The following is a 14,390-nucleotide window of genomic DNA, read 5'->3' on the forward strand; positions in this document are numbered from 1 at the left end:
CAGCCGCAGATGCATGATGGATCACGAATGGCGTCTTAACTCGGAGGTGGTGCAAGGTCTCTTTCAACTGTGGGGAGAGCCTTGGTTAGATCTATTCGCCACCGAAGAGAAAGCGCAATGTCAACAATTCTGCTCTTTGGAATTTCCAAGGCAGCACTCGCTCGGTGACGCTTTTCGTTGCGAGTGGAGTTGCGGTCTTCTGTATGCCTTTCCGCCTATGACATTGCTGCCCAGAGTGCTGAAGAAGATCAGGCGCGACCGGGCCCAAGTCATTCTTGTGGCTCCAGATTAGACACGAAGAGTCTGCTATCCCGAGCTATTCCACATGGCCGTCGAACCTCTGATCCGACTGCCTCTTCGGGAGGATCTTCTGTCGCAGCAGCAGGGGACGATACTCCACTCGAACCTGTCCAGTCTCCACCTCCTTGCGTGGAGATCGAGCGGCGACAGTTGATAGCTTTCGACCTGCCTCCCGAAGTCTGTGATGTTATCTTGGCAGCCAGGCGTCCCTCCACTAAGACAGTATGCGCCTGCAGATGGGTCAAATTTGTGGCATGGTACACAGCAAAGGCTGTGGATCCCCTTTCTGCCCCTCTTTCTGTGGTTCTCTTGTTCCACCTTTTTTTGGCCCAGCTGGGCTCTGCTCTGGGCACTCCCAAGGGCTACCTCTAGGCCATTTCAGCATTTCTTGGGCTTCCTGATCAGCCTTCTGTTGTAAATCGCTTCCTTAAGGGCATTACTCATCTTTTTTCTACTGTTCCCTTCGTAATGGCCCAGTGGGACTTGAACTTGGTTCTTACTTACCTTATGTGCGCTCCATTTGAGCCGCTACATAACTGTCCTCTCAGGCTTCTGACTTTAAAAACTGCCTTTCAGGTGGCCATCACCTCTGCAGGCAGGGCGAGTGAGCTCCAAGCACTTTCTTTCTTCTAAACCTCCTTTTCCGGCTGTTCATCCGGACAAGGTTGTCCTTCGAACTTGTCCTTCCTTCCTTCACAAAGTGGTTACTTCTTTCCACATTGGACAGACCATCATTTTAGCCCACCTTCTTTCCGCCTCTGCATCCTTCCAAAGAGGAAGAGAGGCTCCACAGTCTGGATCAAAAACGTTCTTTCATTTTATTTGGATCGCACAAAGCAATTCCGGGTGGATGACCAGCTCTTTGTTGGCTACGTTGGGGCCAAAAGAGGTCGGGCCGTGCACAAACGGGCCATTTCTAGATGGGTCGTTTTGTACATCAAAGCTTGCTATTCCTTGGGAAAGAAAGCCTCCAGTGGGGTTACGCACCAGGGCGACGGCAGCTACCACTGCTTTGGGACGTGGAGTCCCCCTTAATGACATCTGTCAGGCAGCTACGTGGGCATCGATGCACACGTTCATAAAACATACTGCCTGGACAGCCAAGTCCAGAGAGACTGCTTCTTTGGCCGTTCTGTTCTCCAGGACTTTCTGTTGTGAACTTCGGTGTCTTGCATGGATCTGCGCTTCTGGCGCTGGAAAGTCGTGTACAGAACTGACGTCAGCGCGTGAGGGCGGCGTCTAAGTAGCTACCGCGACTTCATCCTGGTGACCATGACGCGGAGCCAACCAACACCACCTTTCGACGCGCAGGGGTACTGCTGACGAAAAAACTTTACGAATCCAGGCTGAGGCCTGGGGATAATTCTAAGGTAAGGAATCTTTAACTAATCTATGTCTCTTACAGATATATTGTGACCGAAGCTAAGTAACTTGTTCTTCACAGGTGTAAGGAGAAGGAAAGGGTCAGGGTAGATTAGACATAAGCATTACTGTACTCAACTCTACTCACATAGAGCATACTACAGCCACAAATTTCTCCACCTACACATACAGATCTATCTGGAATCACACCTCTCAAGTTGCTTGTTGCATCGTAGAGTCCCATATAAATATGCTAAGACATGGACTGACCCACCGGGGAGATACATTTTCATTGAAGGCAACATTTGCGAGGAGCAGGTGGTTTTGGGTTGCGTGTATGCTCCCCCGCCTTTACAGCAGGCTTTGGTCGAGCACCTAATGACTCTATGGGCGGATGTCCCGGAAGGGTTGGCAATAATATGGGGCGATTGGAATGACGTAATGGACCCAGCGGTTGACAGGTGGAGATCGGGGGGATGCTCCGCCGTCCATCACAGTACTAAACTGAGCTCCTTAGCGACAGGACTTGCGTGGGTAGATGCCTGGCGGCGCTTGCGTGGAATCAAACTAGGATATAACTATTTTTCGACCTCACACGACTTGTACTCCCGTCTTGACTATTTTTTTTGTGCCCTTAAGAGCTGTTGGGAGGGTGAGGGCTGCAGAGATGCTCCCAAGGGGTTTATCCGACCATTCCCCAGTGGTCTTCACGGTGCAACTGGGTCCTGGGAAACCTCCCTTTCGTTGGCGTCTCTCCTCGTGGCATCTCCAGGACGAGAAATACCAGGAGCACATAGGGCAGTCAATTGCACAATATTTCGGTACAAATATGTGGACGGTGTGCGAGGCCGCAATGTTGTGGGAGGCCATGAAGCCCACCCTGCGGGGAGTGGACATTTCCTTCTGCGCGGCAGCACATTGCACTAGGCTGGTAGCTTTGCTGCTTGCGGAGGCCCACTTGGTGGAACTAGAGCAGCGTGGTAGGGGAGAGAGAGGAAATTTAGTGCGCTGACAGCTGGTGCTGGCACGACAAACACATGCAGATACCCTGATGGAAGAGGCCCTTCTTGCATGGCTATCGTCCCGTAGCAGAATTTACCAATGGGGCGACAAATCTAGTAAATTGCTGCATAGATTATGCCAAGGGACCTTGCAACCCCAGGTTCTCCCAAGTATACCAGGCCCGGATGGACGGGTCTTGAGTTACCCCTCCCTTATATCTGAGAGTTTTGCACAATACTTTGCAGAGCTTTATGCCCCTAGAGAGCTCTTGCAGGAAGATGTGATCCATCGCCTCCTAGATGACCTACCACCCCGCCGCATTTCAGATGATGCGCGGGCAGATCTAGAACTTCCGCTTACTGAGGAGGAGATTTGCACTGCGTTAGGGAAGTTGAATTCGGGAAAGGCACCGGGTCCGAATAGGTTCCCATGCGAATTCTTTAAGAAAATCTTCTCCCAGATGGGGATGCATCATCACCAAGTTCTCGAAGACGCGAGGGACCGGGGATATCTGTTGTGGGATTGGAAGCATGCGGAAGTGGTCGTATTCAATAAACCGGGTCAGCCTCCGGACCAATGTGCCTCATATCGCCCCATCTCACTCTTAAACCTAGAGGCCAAGATACTTGCCAATCTCTTGACCAATCACCTCCAACCCCACATAACTACATTGATTCATCCAGATCAGGCGGGCTTTATGCCATAACGGGCCACGCGCCACAATATCCATCCGGTGCATAATGCCATAACAGCTATTCAGGGAAGAGGAGTGCCGGCTGCCCTTTTGCTGGCGGACATGGATAGGGCGTTTGATTCCCTCAGCTGGGTATACCTTACAAAAAAATTAACATTAGTAGTGATATCACTACCAAAATGCATAAAACTATTTTTGATAAATAAATGAAAGTAAAAATAATATAAATATTATGCTTGGTCTGTGGGTACATTCTGATTTATGGACTTACTGCCTATGAATATCGTACCAGTGGGGGGAATGTGCTTCTGTTTTCTGTATACCTATTTGCGCTCCTTAATCGTCTTACTATAGGCACTCGATTCTTGACATATCTGAAACTTCTGTACACGGTTCTCACAGCGTCGGTGCGGGTGGTGGGATCAGTGTCCTCTACATTTTCCGCAGGCAGAGGCACTCAACAGGGGTGTCCTTTGTCGCCATATCTATTTGCGTTAGCGATGGAGCCGTAGGCTTCATGGGTACGAATTGACTCGCAGGTGGTGGGGTTCGAGTGGGATCATGGGCTTTCGGACCGCATTGCCTTATATGCGGACAATGTCTATTTTTTTCCAAACAGACATAAATAGGACAGGACCAAGACTCCTCCGCATCATGCACATTTTTGGTGAATCATCGGGACTGGATATGGACCTGAGTAAATCTATGCTGTGGGTGCTGGGGGGAGGGGCAGACTTGGGGTCCTGGGCTAAGGCGGTACAGGCGTCGACAGAGGGTGTGAAATACCTGGGAGTTTTCCTTTCAGAATTGCCGAAAGTAGCTTGGGACAGAAATATAGTCCCGGTCTGGATACGGACATGGGAGGATATGAATACCTGGTCGCATATGCCCCTCTCTATATATGGCAGATCAGCAATTTTTAAAATGTTGTCACTGCTGCACCTGCTCTATCAATTGCAAAATCATCCGTATCCAGTGCCCTCTTCGTGGTTTCGCCAGGTGAATGCGGCGCTGGGACATTTCTTGTGGGGCGTCCAGGTTGGCGCTGCGGACTTGCTTTCATTCAACATATTGCGGTGGGTTGACTCCATCGGATATTCAATCGTACTACATAGCCTCGCATCTCGTGGTGCTTAATGAATGGTGGTATGGAAACCGGGAAGATCCCGCCTATGCAGTGGAGCGAAGGTGTATGGGGGAGTTCACTCTGCATACCATTCTGTACTCTGCGCCGCTACGTAATTCGTTACCGTCGGCCACTCAGGTGGTGTTTCGAGTGTGGAAACAGTCCCTCCGTAAGATGTAATGGTGGAATAGGCTAACTAGGGAGACCCCGGTGTGGCATAATAGCCGTTTACTGCAGCTGGCGGCGCTAGCTGGATTTCAAGGATGGGACAATATTGGAATCTCCACGTTAGGGAATGTAATGAGATCCTCTGTACTCAAATCTTTTCAGGATCTCCAAGGAGAATATCATATGCCAAGGACTCGGTTCTATAAATGCCTCCAATTTCGGCATGCTCTTTACCAGAGTATCTCGGTGTTGGAAGCCCTCCCGGAGTTCAGTCCGATTGAGGCTAAGATTTTCATGGGAGATTTGCAAGATCATAAAATATCAAAGATGTATCAATCCTTGGTGACCCATAGCTCCACTACACTGGATAAACTTAGAGACGTATGGGTTGGGGATGTGGGTGAGCTAGATGGAGAAGACTGGGTGGACGCGCTAGCCTCCCCTAGAGGGGCAGCGATATTTATTAGATTGCGTCTCATTTAATTTACATACCTTCACCAAGTTTATTGCACTAGGCTCAGGCTCTGGAGGGCCGGTCTGGTGGCTTACCCGATGTGCCTGCGTTGTAGACGAGAAGAGGGTTCCTTAATACATACTATTTGGCACTGTGCGGCGCTCACGAAATTTTGGAGAGGGGTGTTGGCCTGTTTGGCAGAGGTCTTGGAGTGGGAGCTCCCCTCCTCACCGAGATTGACAATTCTGCATATTATGGAGGGTGTAGGTGGCAACATATATGAGGCAATTATTACTACTGGGGCTGACCTTTGCCCAAAAAGATATAGCAAGGCTGTGGAAGGCGACGGCCCCTCCTTCTCTCTCGGCATGGAAGAACGGGTTAGACTTTAGCATGGGGTTAGAGATTCCGATATTTAAGGCCAGGGGCTGCCCGCAAAAACACCCCAAAATTTGGAAACGATGGGCGGATTACCGAGGCCTGGAATTAGACCCTGTGCCCCCGGTGGAAGCATCCGTATCTGCCTTGATCTGTGGGCCGCTGGGGTAGGGGACTGGATGGGTGGCAAAGGGATGGATTCACTCAAATAGGCGAAGTGGTGACAGCCGAATTGCAGCAATGGGTTAGTGCAACGAGGGGGTGGGGGTTCAGGGTGCTTATGTTATGTTTTATGATTTTGTTGATAATACTGTATAAACTATCAGTCATTGACCTTCAATGTTTGATGTGGCAGACGTTTCCTGGTTTAACGAGCACTGCACCATATGTGACATTTGCCACAATAAAATTTGTTTAAAAAAAAAAAAAGAAAATAATGCTTGATCATTAAACTGGAAAATTGGATGGTACGCCCCTAGTTGAATGTATGCATCTGCTCTGAACCTCAGGTTACCTGCCAATGTTTTATGTTATACCATTTACCCTTCTCATATTTTCTAACTAAAGTTTCATCTGACACGTATAGGTTTGCTTCTTGTACAGGAGAGCAAAGCCCTGAAACTACATCAACGTGTAGTCAGTGTTGGCTTCATGATGGGTGTAGCTGCAGTATTTGGGTCTCAGATCTGCCTGCACCTAAAGAGACCTGCCACTTCATAGATTTCTGAAACACTCAAAAGGGTATTTAGTTGTGTGTCTTGCATGGTTCCTGCTAAATTTTCTAACAATATGCTGCCATCATCAAAACTGACTAAAACTAAAAACAATTTCCTCTCTGTTTCAATTGGGTGTCTGCAGTATTTGATACTAGCACCAAAGGAAACATACCATCTTCACTCATTTCTGAAAACCGTAGGAGTCTGATTGATTTGCCCTATGTGAATATTTAGTGATTTCTTTTCTGGGCCTGAATGCCCTGCTATTGTCAAAACTGTACCTAAAAAACAAATGTCCTCACTTTTTCTGTGGAGATTGCTTGTTTGGACCCTTTATTAGCTGGAACCTAAGGAAGGATATCTCCCCTAGACATTTCTGAAAACTAGTCACTCTGAGGGGTCCCTGGTTGTGTGGGATCTCCCTAAATTCCTCACACAGAATGCCCTGCTTACTGCAACACTGTGTCAAAAAGCAATTTACCCAAGTTTCCATGACAGCATTATTTAGGTGAAAAATTCAGTTTTCACACATCTGTTTGACATAAAAATTGAATATGTATCCATTCTTTCCTTCCAGAATGCTGCCTCTTCTCCGAATGAAAAGTGAATACCATATGTAAATGGGTAAATTTTCTGTGACAGTAAAGGACCAAAACTGTGACCATGTGAATATCTCTTTGACACTTTGATTGATTTAACATGGTCTCAGTTTGTTTCTATTTCTGTCAGCATGATATATTCACCGACTAATGCGGGGTACTGATTTTACTGGGAGAAGAGTAAGAATGGAATATGGTAGGATGTTTGCGATTGGTTGGGTCATCAAAGGTTTTCCATCAAATACATGTAAGGAAAGTGAGGTTTTTTTCACCCAGATTTTGATATTTGCAGAGCATTCTGGGTAAGAAAAAGTAGTGATATCCATAAATGTCTAGATTTTGTAGATTTACCTGGCCATCAGCCATCCCAAATACCACAGCTACTCGCGTCAACAGAGCAATTGAAATTCAAAAGAAATTTTTGATGTTTTCACTGTATTTTGGGACGTTTTTATTGGGAGTAGTGTGAAATCACTAGTTGGAAGGACTTACGTTAATCCCTGCAGATTCCAGAACGTTCCCTCACTCAAAGGTAAGAACAGTCTGTGATTATAGCCAATGTTTGACACTTGCAGGGCTTTCACTGTCATATGTAGAGGAATTCAGTCAAACCACACCACACTAACCGTTCCTGGGTGTCTAGTTTTCAGAAATGTCTGGGATTGGCAGGTTTCTTTGGGCAATTACAAGACCTGTTCCCATAATGCAGTAGCTCCCCACAAACCCAGAATAATGAAATTCAAAACAAGAGCCTTCATGTTTCCATTATGCATTTTGGTGTATTTTCTGTCCTGAGCGGTAAGACCATACATTCGCATTGGGTGCCATTTTTATCAGGAAAGTGCTGGAACACAGAAGGGTGGAATATTTGTTCGTATCTTTTGAATTTCTCTATACTTTTGGCTTCTAAATGAATGTCATTGTGGACAAAAAGGAACAATTTCTCAAATGTTCTCAAAATCCCCAGATATTATAGAAACCCCTAAATTTAAAGTCATACAAATAACCATATCCTAAGCTCAAGATTCTTAGGCACTTACGAAAAATGCATTGCTTTTCTTCATACTCCTTTTTTTTAGTCATAATATTTAAACTTATGAATAGAGACACAGTTGGAAAACATTGAAAACTGATTATACACTGCAGCTTGATTGGTGGCTTTAGGTATCAAATGTTAATGAATAGCTCACAAACCCTATATCTCTGTGGCAGGAAAAGTCTCACGGACGTAACGGTGTATTATTTTTGTAGCTTAGATTGCAACGCAAATGAGTTGGAAATTAAAATATTGTCACCTATTTCAGTTTTATCCCCCTTTCATAATTTTTTATTTATTATTTCAATGATTATTTTCTGTTGGAAAACCATTGGTGATCTACACAAATGACACCTTGCTGAATTCAGAAATGCTATAGATTTAGGTAGAACCTGCAAAAATAACTTAATAATTGTAAAATCTGTAATGAAAAAACTATTTTCTTTAGTACTATGCCAGTTACTGAAAGCAGGCGATATAGTACATCAAAGGTATTTTGGATGTCATTTTTAGTTAAAACCCCACTCTTTTGTGCACCACATTGTTTTTCCCATTTAAAAAAAAATCTTTTTATGGGTATTACCTCAGTTTCCTTCAGGGAAAGCAACTAACCCTTGGTAATATTAGAATCTCCAACATGTTTGAAAATAGATGCAAATTTGGCCTAGCTTTTCTTTTGTGGGAAACACTTTAATGCAAGTTCTTGCACATATTAAAGAGGTCTCTGCATTAGAGGGGAAAGCCCTCAGCACTTAAGGGGTTAATCATTGCTCACCCTTTACCCCAATCTTTTCCTGTATCTGAAATTGAGGATATTTTTAAGATGTAAAGATACACCTCAGTCAGATGCATTTACTTTGTGTAACTTAGTGGAGAGCTGAAAGTAACGGGAACTGATGTTACGGGCACAACTGGGTGCCAATATGCCTTGTCATTTCTGTTTCTGCCTCTGAAAAACCTGGCACCCATAGCAGAAGATGAAGATTTATACTGGATTCAAGTCGTACTCATGGTAGTATTTAATTCGATGATGAATTAGGACATCGGTATCAAACTTGTGTAAATTATGTTTTTTTTTTACATTGATTATATAACCTGGAAAATTCCTTCAGCTATGTTGTTGCAGTGGGCGAAGTAAAAAATAGTAGTTTGGATATCAGAATCTAAATCTTTTTGTTTGTTTGCACAGTTGTGTTTTTTTGTGACATGATGGAGTCCGTTCTTTAGACATCGGTTAGCTATCCTGTAATTCTTTTTCTCAATTATGTTTTCTGTGATAGATCAACCCTGGAAATCTTCAACATAAAACTGATGAAAATGGCAGAGCAAATTTTGGAGTGATTAGCCTTTCTGCACCCAAGTAAGCTTGTTATAAAATGCAGAAGTCAAATGGCTTTTTCCTCTTGTTAGTTGTCATGCTCTATTGTAAACGTTTTTTGCAGCTAGATGCAAAATATACACTTTGTCAATTGATAGCCTGTTTTTTTTTACTACTTGTAGTTGTCTTGTTTGCATCTTTTATTTACCATTAGTATCCCACGTCCTTTCATACTTTGCACTGACCACTGCATACTGAGTATTCCTATTACAACCTTAACTCTTACAAAGATCAGCGTGTTTTAGTCTTAATGTAGTACTAATTTGTGATGAGGTATTTGTACTCTAGCACAGTCTGATGCAATAACCGACATCAAAGACAGTCACTGTCCTGGCACAGCCATGTATATAAGGCTAAAGGTCTTTTCTTAAAACACAGTAAAAAACAGTACATTAAGGTAAAACCAAAAAGCAGAAAGTCCTGGCATTTTTTGTGACCTAGATAACACCCAAACAGTGTTTTAATACTTATATGCTAGTTTGCTACAACCCAAAATCGCATATGTGTCTCTGGGATTGTGGTATCATATGGGAGACAGATTGGGAGTTCTCTAATGTCTTCTGATATGAGCCATCTTACTGTCCATTCATTTGTTTACAATAGTTCTCTTGCACCATAAGATTTTAATAGTGCTATACAGAAAACTAAGCAATCATATGCATTAGTAAGGGTAGCCCGCGTAAAATAAAATGACAGATAAGGCCTAGTCTGTGCTAAACAGGAAGTCTGCAATTATTTCAGAAAGGAATGTTTCCAGAGGTAAATAGTATGGGTGATTTCCACAGATAGATTGTTCTAAAAGTCAGTAGTGTAACATATGACAGATTGGTTTGGAGCTTTGGAGTTTTTTTAAATCTGGTTACTGTGACTAACGTTGTCAGTATGCTTTCAGTAGAACAAATATACCCCACAGTATGCACTGAGAAGGATGCTGTGATCTTTCTACACAACTTTCTTAGATGCCCTGGGTTCAAGATTGGCAACTCTTTGAATTTAAGCCCAGGCAGTTGTAAAGCTGCCAGACATTTTACATATAAAAATGGTTCAATCATCCAAAAATCTGGGATTTACACTCCTAGAAGAAAATATGTGTTTAAGGCATGTGTGACCTGGATGCGTGCAGGTTGTTTTTCTTCAAAGAAGTTTTTCAAGTCACAAGGCTCTGTGACGCCTCCTCTTGTTGGTAATGTGCATTGATATCGACTCAGTTGTTAGATTGTTTTCTTTCCGCCATTGGGTTCGGACATGTGTTCCTGTGCTCTGGATCAACACCATTGCGGTGCTCTTCTCGGTCGTCACTGGTTCTGTCTGTTTGTCTCCCCCTCCCGCCGACATCGGTTCCGTTCGGGTTCCCGCATTTATTGTCTTGGGCCCATGTCTGCATCCCTCGTCCCAAGCAACTCTCCTGTTGTCCTCAATCCCTTGTAACCCTTTGGGGCTCCCCCTGTCTCGTCTCCTTTGTTTTCTCGTGAATGCCTCGACTGATGGAACGGATGTCCTATAGATACAGTCCTCGCTGTCATGCGAAGTACCCCTGAACTGATCTCCATCAGGTCTGTAACCTCTGCCTCTTGCCCAAGCACAACAAGGTTGCCTGAGACAGTGCTGCTCCTTCTGCTTGAAGAAGACTGTCCGCGACTGTTGGGACAGTCGCCTTGAGATGTCACATAAGAGTGAAGACAACACTCCAGGACCTCAAGGGGGTACGGCATGCACAGCAATCCACCGCTGATGAGGAGGCTTTCTCGCTCAATGCCAGTTCCGGCTGCAATATGGAGATCGAAGACCTTCCGCTGGCACAGATTGTCGTGAGTACGGCCCTCATGCCCATGGCCACTGCTCGCATGTCGAGCAGCCCTTTGAACAGGGGTACCACCTACTCAGGACCTACAGAGATCAGCTTTTGGGCCACAACTGCCTACAGACCGGATCTCTGCGTCAGACGCAATGGATGGCTTTGACGTTGAAGAAACCATCGAAGTCTGCACTGCCTGCTCCTGCCTCTGCACCGACTCGCCTGTCTGAGCCGAAACCATCTATGTCAAAATCGACGCTGATCCCAAAGACTCTAGCTCTGAAGGCCTCAGTGCGGACAACCGTCAAACCGATCCTAAAAAAGCTCTAGGATGAGATTGATGCTTAGCAGAGGCATATTGTGATACACCCGCACACGGGCTGGATCCTCAGTGGCCCATCAGTGACTGCTCCACAGACCTCCCAAATGCCAAATGAGCTTTGAGGAAGCCCTCAGCATTCCCATTCCAACAAAACGCAAAAAGAAGTCAGACAAGACAACCAGCCCTATGCCGTATAGTGAGCCACCACCACCCTTCTATATCTGTCGAGAGCATGGCGTTCTACATCCCCGCCTGACTAACCACCTAATCCCCTATTATATACACCTAAGGGGTCATTGCACTCACACAGGGGAACAGGGAGCGAGGGGGGATACCCACTGTATACCCCCACATGGTGACTCTTGGGACTCGTATGACTTGGACCCTCCGCGGAACACTGATCTCGACCTGTACCCAGCCCTTCCGTCACCCCGATGACTCTACACCTTAGTACGAGCAGTCAGCTAAAGAAGCTTCGTACCACAGAGTGGACATGCACATCGACCCCATAGAAGAGGATTTCCTTTAGAGACGCTCTCCACCACTCACCACTCCACCCAATATATACCTATGCTCAAGGGCATGCTGCCCCTGACAATTTTCACCGGGTGGGTACAAAGTACAAAGCGTCCCCTACTGACTCCATATGCATTCGGGGTCAACTACCTCTTGACTCCCTGGTGGTACACACAGCTCTCAAGTGGGCAAACTCTCAAGGCACTATTGAGACCCCTCCACCGGATAAGGAGAGTAAACGGATTGATGCTGTGGCATAGTCAGCTATTCATTGGTGCATTGCCAATTCGATTGATTTGCTCTCTTAATATGACCGCACCCACTGGGGCAAAATGGAGGTGCTCCTCCACTATCTCCCAGATGACCACAAAAAGAGGGGGCACAAGATAGGATCCAGGTAAACTTCTCTTCAATACCTCCATTCGGTGTACCCTTCAGCACGCTGACAGTGCTGTTCTGGGCGTCAACCCTGTTTCTCCGTAGGCACACTTGGCTCTGTGTCTCTGGCTGTAAACCAGATGTCCAGCAAAACCTGCTCACATGCCGTTCAACCTCAATGAAATAATTTTCTCTGGGATACAGAGTTAATCTGCATTAATTATTTTTATCTATATCTGATAGAGACTACTAGCAGCAGATTCCTTAACATAGAATTATCTCCAGGCGTGAGACTGGATCCGAAAAATTTTGCCACAGTATCTCTGGGCGCCGGGGGCGGAACCACGCGACCCCGCCCTGACGTCTTCTGCGGACGTGACGTCAGCAAGGTCACATAAGTCCAACCCCGGCACGCTGACGTCAGTTTCCTTCTTTTCTGCATGCAACGCGGATCCGGATCATGTCCCTGACTGTTTTCAGGCCTTCTTTTCACGCTTTGCGTTGTGGGACAGTGTGCGAATGCCTTCGGGCTTTAAGGCGTGCTTGTCTTGCACGCGTCAGATGTCGGTGACGGACCCTCATCCTATTTGCATGTGGTGTTTGGGCGAGCACCATGATTCCACGGACTGCGACGCTTGCCAGCATCTGAAGCCTAAGTCCCGGCGGGAGCGCCGGATGAAGCTCCTTTCGGCCCGGTTATCCAGATCGGTGTTGTCTCCGCGTCCATCCTCTGCGGAAGGGTGCAAGAATGTCCGCTTCCGATTCCGTCATTGCCCATCGCCGAGGCCACTAGGGCGTCGCTCGCCCGTCGTTAAGTCTTATAGCTTGTCCCCGTGGCCTGGTCCCTGCTCTGCGGAGGGAGCAGGTTCTCCGCGGGACATGCGGCCTCATTCGTCGCCACACTACCTGCCGTTTCCCGGCGTCGGGGCGACCACGGACCAAATGGAAGCCTATGCTGCGGCTCTGCAGGCTTCTTTGGCTCCTCCTCTTCCTGGACGTCCGCGGATCCCTTGCCACGTGTGGGGCCTTCTGCGCGTCGCCGGCGGCTCTGGCTCCGGCTCCGACTGATTCGGCTTCAGGTCTTGGAGATGTGGTGTCGTCGCGGTGTGGCCCTACGGGGTGCCCCTCTTCAGTAGAGGTCGCCGGGACTCGCGGCTCACCCAGAGTCCTCCTCGGTCTTCTGGGCAGGCGGCGGCCTTGCCAGATGCCGAGCTGACGCCGCTCAGGCGGCGACGCCTGTCGGCCCTGGTGACACCGTGGGTGCTGGCCGGGTCCCTCTCGCCTCTCCACGCAGGCGGCTGCCTTGTCGGAGGTCGGGTCGGCACCTTTTCGGCGCCGTTCTTTCCCCGACCCGGAGCTGGCCCGCCCCATTCTCCTAGGGCGCAAGTGGTGAAGGAAGTCGTCTCGGCTTCCCGTCCCGGCGTCAGGTCATCGACTCGTCTCCAGAGGCCCCCTCCTCTCCGGAGGTACATCAGCTTTTTGTCTCTTCTTACCCGGAGACGGGGCACCGTGTTGTGGCTTTTTCCCTGTTGTATTCTCGAGAGGGCTCTTCACCGTCCCCGTGGCCACAGCCTTCCCCAGAGGCACCTCAGGTCCCCCACTCGCCCGTGAATCTATCACCATACCGGGGCTGGCTGTTTCTTCCTCTGGCTGGACTCGGGGATGGCCGGCTTAGTTTACAGCCTTCACCCACGGAGGTATTGCTTTTCCCTCCATGACACCCTACGGAGGTGAGTGCAGCTTTTGCCCGGGCCATTTCCACAGGTTCTGGCATTTTGCACATGGTCGACCCCGCCAACGCATTCCCTACAGACCATTTGCTTGAGGTTCTCCATCAGGTCTCTGGTGGACGCTTTGTGTGTTGGCCAGGGCTACTTCCAGCTTCTGGGATTCCGTGGAGTTCCTTCTGTCTTGTGCCTCTCAAGAAGGTGTCTGCGCTGATCTACAGCGCCATGTGATGGATGGCCGGGAGTTGGCCGCATTTATTCTTCATTCGGCCCTGGATGTTTCTGGTGCTCTCTGCCGCATTATGGCAAGTTCAGTAGCTCTCCGTCGCCATGCTTGGTTGAGGGATAGCGTTTTCCCTGAGAATGTTAGGGAGCGTCTGGTTGACCTGCCTTTCGATGGGGTGCTTTTGTTTAAGACCCATGCAGATGCCGCCATTCA

General features: G+C 47.4%; 1 protein-coding gene across 1 annotated transcript in view; it reads left to right on the forward strand.

Annotated features, from left to right (window-relative positions):
• The window catches only part of SMCHD1 (structural maintenance of chromosomes flexible hinge domain containing 1), a 1,955,900-nt gene that overhangs the window by 1,077,545 nt on the left and 863,965 nt on the right, over window positions 1–14,390 (forward strand). The window contains exon 31 of the mRNA XM_085605822.1: window positions 9,116–9,195. Within this exon, the coding sequence (XP_085461948.1) occupies window positions 9,116–9,195 (80 nt within the window). The remainder of the gene's footprint in view (window positions 1–9,115; window positions 9,196–14,390) is intronic.

The sequence above is a fragment of the Triturus cristatus genome, chromosome 5_1 (assembly GCF_964204655.1).
Source record: "Triturus cristatus chromosome 5_1, aTriCri1.1, whole genome shotgun sequence".
Taxonomy (NCBI): domain Eukaryota; kingdom Metazoa; phylum Chordata; class Amphibia; order Caudata; family Salamandridae; genus Triturus; species Triturus cristatus.